This window comes from Cryptomeria japonica, chromosome 3, assembly GCF_030272615.1.
Source record: "Cryptomeria japonica chromosome 3, Sugi_1.0, whole genome shotgun sequence".
In the NCBI taxonomy this organism is placed as follows: Eukaryota; Viridiplantae; Streptophyta; class Pinopsida; order Cupressales; family Cupressaceae; genus Cryptomeria; species Cryptomeria japonica.
Genome location: NC_081407.1, coordinates 983886178 through 983893278, shown reverse-complemented (window position 1 = coordinate 983893278; position 7101 = coordinate 983886178). Strand labels below are relative to the sequence as shown.

The 7101-nt window shown below is 35.3% G+C and overlaps 1 protein-coding gene across 1 annotated transcript; it reads left to right on the top strand.

Annotated features, from left to right (window-relative positions):
• The first annotated feature begins 4238 nt into the window (after positions 1 to 4238).
• LOC131874454 (replication protein A 70 kDa DNA-binding subunit A-like) lies at positions 4239 to 6173 on the top strand. Its single transcript, XM_059217836.1, has 4 exons — positions 4239 to 4504; positions 4610 to 5391; positions 5485 to 5747; positions 5871 to 6173. The coding sequence occupies exons 1-4, from the start codon at positions 4239 to 4241 to the stop codon at positions 6171 to 6173; spliced, it is 1614 nt and encodes a 537-aa protein (XP_059073819.1).
• Positions 6174 to 7101: the final 928 nt, after the last annotated feature.

Below are 7101 nucleotides of genomic sequence, written 5' to 3'. Positions count from 1 at the left end.
CCACGGAAGATGATATTTTGTTTGATGAAACATAAATAGATGGAGTCATATTCCTCTTACACGTGGCATAGTGATTGATACGTGTTAACTCTCTCGCCTCTCTCGCCTCGTTACCTTCCACGTTAAACTTTTTCACTTTAAATAAGTTCATGGAAAAATATTTTGAATACATGTAAGTAAAGAGCAATCGATTAATTTTAATTTTGGAGTTCGATATACAAGATTTATGATAATTAAATTTATTGAGAATTAAATAATTTTATTCTATGGTATTTTAGTTTTGATTTTGTCGTAGAATGCTTTTAGATGTTATGAATCTGTTTTTCATTATTTTTAAATTTTGTGCTTTGTTATTGATCTTAGAGTTTAATTTGTCGATAGGCAATTCCCTGTGGGGTTGGACCCCCACCGGAATTGTCTCACGTCGCGAAAACACGAATTTTTCGTTGTCGCCGATTTTTTTCCAACAGGCTTTCTACGACAGCTCATGCAACGTGTGGTTAGGGTTTACATTCCACCTATGGTGTAGATTGGTGTGGCTGCCTACATGCGGGTTGCGTTTTCATCCCGAGTCGTATTGTTGGCAACGACCGCTTGAATCATTTGGATTCGGCTCCCCCATCATTTATTGAGTGAACGACGAGAGCTTAACCCATTGAACCAGAAGCATACACAGTAGAGCTAGCAACACCACTAGCAGATGCTGGAGCAAAGAGACCTACAACCTTCCTGATCAGGATCATTGAGGTGAAGATTCTTATGCTCTAGATAGAGGTCCAGCCGTCGATTCGAACCCTTTGTTATTGTGGTTTTAATTGTATGAATTGGGTTTTGGGGGTTTTTTGGGTTTGTTGCTCTGTTTCGAATCATAATATCACCCTCTATGCCCAACAAAACACGACCGTCCTCACGCTACATCTATGAGCGAGCTAGCCCCGAGGTTTATTTTGAAGCAATGCCTAAATTAGATCAGCTCGCTAGCCCCCTCCAATTATAGTTGTTAGAATAAGTGGGAGGGAATGGCGTCGTTGGAAAGGGTGAGTTCGAAGTGCCTACAGAGTCGCCCACTTAAACAACCAGGAGTGACTAATTCTATTTTGAGAATCCATCTATACAGGAATGCACTCTCTGGGAGAGGAATTCACTTTCTTTCTTTGTCCTTCCAATCATTAATTCTATCTGAGATTATACGATTTCAAATATGAGAAACCCTCGATATGAATCCTGGTGTATTTTGTGAAAATCTCTTGTCGCTGTGCTTTTTTTAACTTTAGAAATTAAGAATTTTTGTGTTGGATTGGACTTATATCATTAATCTTTTCTTTTCTCTGAATCTCATGTGCTATATCATCAATCTTTTTTGTCTTTGAATCTCATGTGCTAATATCTTTATATAATTTGGGTTTTTCTTTCTAGTTTATCAGGTGTCCAGATTATTTGGGCCTGCAATATTTGAAGCTTCGAAGCTCAAGGTTTTATTCCTAGGAACCCATGAGGAGAATCATCCTGCACGTCTGCCCATAATATACACACTAACACACAGTGATATCACATCCAAGATAACACTCCCCATTTGCCAAACCATCAATAAGGACCGGGTTGGTTTCAGTTTTCAGTTGATATGTGTATGCTTGATGTTTGACAGTAATGGTTTACAGTTTAATTGTTAAATAATCAAAAGTGATTTTATCCCTTATCCCCAAACAATCCACACACATACAAGATATAATAGAGACATGATTGCTCATACACAACCAGTTTATTGGACCAAATTATGTTAAAAGATAAGTTCTCTATCGTTGTTTATGAATATACAAAATTAGTGTGATTGTTATGTAATGAAAATCTATGTATCTGGCATTTGTGTATGATTACGCTTGAATCTATTCGTGGGCATTTGGTTGCCATGAATTTATGTGAATCCATGCTTGTTTCTTTTCACTGCTATAAATATCACACCCATGCATGCATTTCATTTTATTCTGGTCCTTCCTAGGAGGCTTATTCAGTTTAATCTATCCCGAATAACATGTGATGTGGTTCTCAAAAGGAAATTATCCAAAATATACAACATTGGCTCTAGGCATCTATCATTGGCAATATCCAATGACAACCTACTAACTGTTACTGTCATATCTTCCCTTTTTTTTTTTTTTGGAGTAAACATAAATCAAGACATCAATTGTTAATATGAATTATATGGTTACATATTACAGAATAATTTTGTAAGATATTAATTTTTTTTTATGCAAGTTTCTTTCCATGATAAAGCAACACAACAAGAAACAAAATATACCTATCTTGAATAACATATTTCACTTATTTTCTTTATGTCTTCACAGACATCCATATTGCCAACTGCATTTGCTTAAAAGTTTCCATCCTCCTTCAGAGAAAATAATCCATCCCTTGGTGAGTCTGTAAGTTGATTTTGCATCCTTTATTATATTTTTGGTATGGATCGTGTTTTGTTGAATTTTGCAGTTAATTTTAAAATGCGGATACTGTTTTATGCTTATGGTGTACCTGTAAGTTGATTTTGCATCCCTCATTATTTTTTGGTATGGATCGTGTTCTACTAAAATTTACATTTAATTTTTTAAATGCGGATACTGATTTGTGCTTATGGTGTACCTGTAAGTTGATTTTGTATCCCTTATTATATTTTTAGCATGGATCATAATCTATTATATTTTGCAATTAATCTTTAAAATGCGGATACTGTTTTATGCTTTTAAATGCAGATATTGTTTTATGCTTATGGTGTACCTATAAGTTTATTTTGCATCCCTTATTATCTTTTTTGTATGCTTTTACTCTGATGTGTCCAGAGAGATCAAGAAGAAGAGGAAAAAGAATTTCGATTCTCTCCTATTTCTATGCAATTTCTCCTGAAACATCCATCTAATTACATGTAGAATTCAAAATCTTCTAGATTCTACTGGATACTAATAAACATGGTCTCACTGTACTTTTGTGGTGTTTCATCTACCCATTCACCATTTGAATTGGGGCTACTGGGTACAGATAAAGAATAGAACATATGCAAATGATGCATTCTATCAAACAGAAGTCGTGCTTTGTCTTGAATCTGGAAATGCCTGCTAAATTCAATTTCCTAGCCGATTACTCCCTGTCTAAAAAATAGTGGCAAATAAAATTTGTATATTTGCTGCACATTCCAATTGTTTATGAGGAAAATTTTTAGTCCTGTTGAATGCCCTTGTTTCAGCTCTGTTGTGTAAGCTAAATAGTTAATCATTAAAATTTGTATGTAGAACACTCTTTCTATGGATGTGATCATTTGGTTGAATTGTAAACTTTTTTTAATGACATATTTGTCCTTTGAATTAGCTTGGCTATTATTGTTCAGGTATCCATTGCACATGGCATCTGTCTTTAAAGATACTAGCTAAATGTTTCTTTTTTCCTCTTGATTTTACCTTTTTCGTTTCATGTTAGAGGAAAAAAAATTGAGCCAACTAAAATCAAATAACACAATGGCCATGTTCTATCTCCTATTATAAAATTTTATTCGTGATACAACAGATCAAACACAATATGCAACAGGGTTATTCTCAGTAAACAGTAAATGCAGAAGCAAACCCATGAATAGGTGCCCATGTTTCACTTGTTAGATGTAGTTTTCTACACTTTGTAACCCAAAATTTTGATTGCATCTTGCGCAAGAGAAGGCTCCACATTGTGCAAACTAAAGAGCACTGGTGAACTACGACGTCAATGATCATGTTAGAACAACAACCTATATAAATTGCTACTTCCAAGTGAAACATGTGATACCTATTTTTGGTACAATGCTTAAACTACTTCTGATTGTGTATTATGCTATATTGATGTTGTCAACTCTGCTGCCCTTTCTAGCTACCACAAAACTTTAAATCTGTCCTACACTCTACATCCTCTATGGGCTGCCCTGTTATGGGCTAGGAGCATTAGTGTATAAACAAGCACAAGAATAAATATATCATTCTATTTATTTCACAACTAAGACATAGTCATAGTCATAGTAACTTGAATAAGATTCAAGGATCAAAGTTGATGACACTATTGTTGCTTCTACTTGGTGATGTATAATGTTGTTATTGAAGGCTTGATACATACACATCGTATATTATGTGCATTGACATTAATGGATCCAAGCTTTTATTGAACCATCATATAGTGCAATGAAGTAGTTTGCTCTTGGTTTTGCAGGCAGCATCCTAATCCTTTGTCTCATGGATGTACTAACTGGAAATGCTATCCAGCTTATGTATGATGGGTCCGTCCTTGTGGCTCCATGTCTCCAAATATCTGCTATATCTAACTTTGGGGATGGACTTGAGCATGGCAATCGTTATAGAGTTGATCTTTCAGATGGCATTCACAAACAAAAGGCATCCTTGCCAAAAAAATATAATGATGACATAGATTCCAAACGACTCATGATTGGCTCCATTCTACAGCTAACAAAATATATCTTTCTAAATTCGCATGGCTCCCGGTGAGTCAATAAGCCTACTGTTTCTCCAACAAAGTTTATATAACCGTTACATTTTACAAAATGCATTGCTTAAAATATTTCGTTTTCGATTGTTTAATTGTGTAGGCGGATTGTTATTCTAGACTTAGAGATTATATGTACAACACATGCTACAGTTGTAGAACCAATTTTCCTTTGTGTAAAACAGGAAGACGTTGTAGTACAAACTACGCCTCCTCTATGTGATGCAAGTACTCAGCCAAGCACATCCACAAAATATCAGGGTTTTGGGCGACAGAGATCATTGTTTGAGGTCAGGAAACCTCAAAACGTGGGTAGCATACCTACAACGATAACTCCCATAAAAAATTTGAATCCCTACCAACCAAACTGGTCCATCAAGGGTCGTGTCCTAGTGAATAAGGACATCTATCACTATAATACAACAAAAGCAAGTGGTGATGTTTTTAGCTTTGACATTGTAGACAGAGAAGGTATTGAAACACATGTTACGTGTTTCAATGAACTTGCAAAAACCCATTATGATAATATCCAAGTTGGAGTGGCATACAAATTATCTGGGGGAGCAATCAAGTTAGCCAATAAAATTTACAACAAACTCAACAATGGACTAGAAATAACCTTGGTAGATGATTCAAAGGTTACTGCCTGCAATGATGACTCTTCTATACCCAAGCATAGATACGCCTTCATAGCTCTTGATCAAGTGGCTACTATAAATAACAACTCAACCATTGACGTTATTGGAATTGTCATTAGTGTTGATCTGAGCTCAACAATATGTAAAAGAGATGGTACAAAGGTTCCTAGGCGTACCATTAAGTTAGTTGACATGACTCGAACAACCATCGATGTTACACTATGGGGCGCAATGGCAAAAAAGGAAGGTATTGAACTTGAGTGAAGGCATTATTTACAAGAAAAAACTACTCTTGCTATCAAGAATGGTCGTGTATGTGAATTCAATGGAAAGGTAATAGGTACAACATTTAATACAAGCCTCACCATAGACCCTCTAATCGAGGAATTGGCCCAACTAAAAGATTGGTACAGCCAAAATGTTCACACTGAACAAGGAATTTTCCATCAACTTGTTGCACCAGCTCCTGCCCCTCAAAGAATGACAATTAGTGAAATTCAGGCACATGCATCAAATTCAGAGCAACCGTTCTATTGCATTCTAAAGGCAACGATACAACAGATAAAATCTAAGTCATTTTTCTACCAAGCATGTCCCACCCAAGTAAATGGAAAACCATGTAAGAAACGATTAGATGAGACCGAAGAAGGAACCTAGTATTGTTTGAAATGTAACATGACCTTGTCTGAATGTAACTACAGATACATCCTCTAGACAAACCTGCAGGATCACACAGATACAATATGGGAAATTGTATTTGATGAAGGGGCAATAGAACTCATGGGCATGCCTGCAAAAACATTATACATGCTTCAATCCGATGACAATGCTGAGCAAAGCACCGCAGATGTCATAAAAAACGTAACGTATAATCAATTCCTCTTGAACCTAACATGCAGAAATGAAACATACAATAATGAAGAATGGCTAAAGGTTGCCATCACCAATGCAAAGCAGCTAGATTTTGCCTCAGAGAACAGTATACTTCTAGAAAAAATAAAAGAAATGTTTACTGATACAAGCCTCTAGCGTTAAGGCAACACACAATTGTAAATACAGCCACTTGTAAATACAAATAGTTGTAAATACAGACAATGAGAATCAGTGTGCAGTTGTAAACAGGGTGAAAATGTAATTTACTGTGTGTGTGCGCATGTGTGCACTTATGTTTGTCTCACGATGTGTATGCATTGTAAATTGAAAATCATGAATGCCAATACCTATTTTGGGCTTGATATTGTATGGATTTTGTAAGGAGTTTGAGATTATATAGGAAAAATATGGGTTTAGCAATGTGTACAATTCATTCAACCTTGTCTGAGAATATTTTTGTGCAATACATGTTACATGTTGAGTTCAAACTTGTGTTGTGGAGGAATGTCAACTTGCATGAATGACATGCTTTGATATGTCTTGTACTGCAATCATTTTGGCATACCATGCAAAGTAAATTTGTTTATTTTATTGAAATTACAAAAAAGTAGCAATAAATTATGAGGGGGAAACTTATTGCCTTGTCTTGAGCCACAGGCAAAGATGCTTGCATTTTGTTTGATTTGACTACGTTTAGTACATTCACTACATATTTTAGTGCAATGTTGTTACTATTGGATTGTCTATATTTTTTGCTTTATTTACATTTATTTGAATCTGTGAAAGCTTATTTGCATTCAAAAGAACTGAAAATAATCCCAAATCAAGATGCGTAACTTCCAAAACTCTTGCAAATATCTTACTGGTTCTTAATTTGAGTATTAAACTGAGGATCTCTCTCTGATTTCTCTCGCTACTATTAACTTACTTCTTTTTGAGCAGATGTTTTATTTGAGTTTCTTATTATGTTATCAGCAATAGCTATCCTGTTCATATCATTGTTGCATGGTTAACTCTCAATATCTTGATCAACTTACAATGAGACTTGAAATCCTTCAAAATTACAAAGGTTTATGACAACAGT

Bases quoted from the DNA above. Each gene is read 5' to 3' on its own strand.
- LOC131874454 (XM_059217836.1), top strand. From the start codon at position 4,239: ATGGATGTACTAACTGGAAATGCTATCCAGCTTATGTATGATGGGTCC. The intron at 4,505-4,609 runs GTGAGTCAATAA...TTAATTGTGTAG, and splicing joins CTAAATTCGCATGGCTCCCG to GCGGATTGTTATTCTAGACT. The intron at 5,392-5,484 runs GTATTGAACTTG...GAAAGGTAATAG, and splicing joins CGCAATGGCAAAAAAGGAAG to GTACAACATTTAATACAAGC.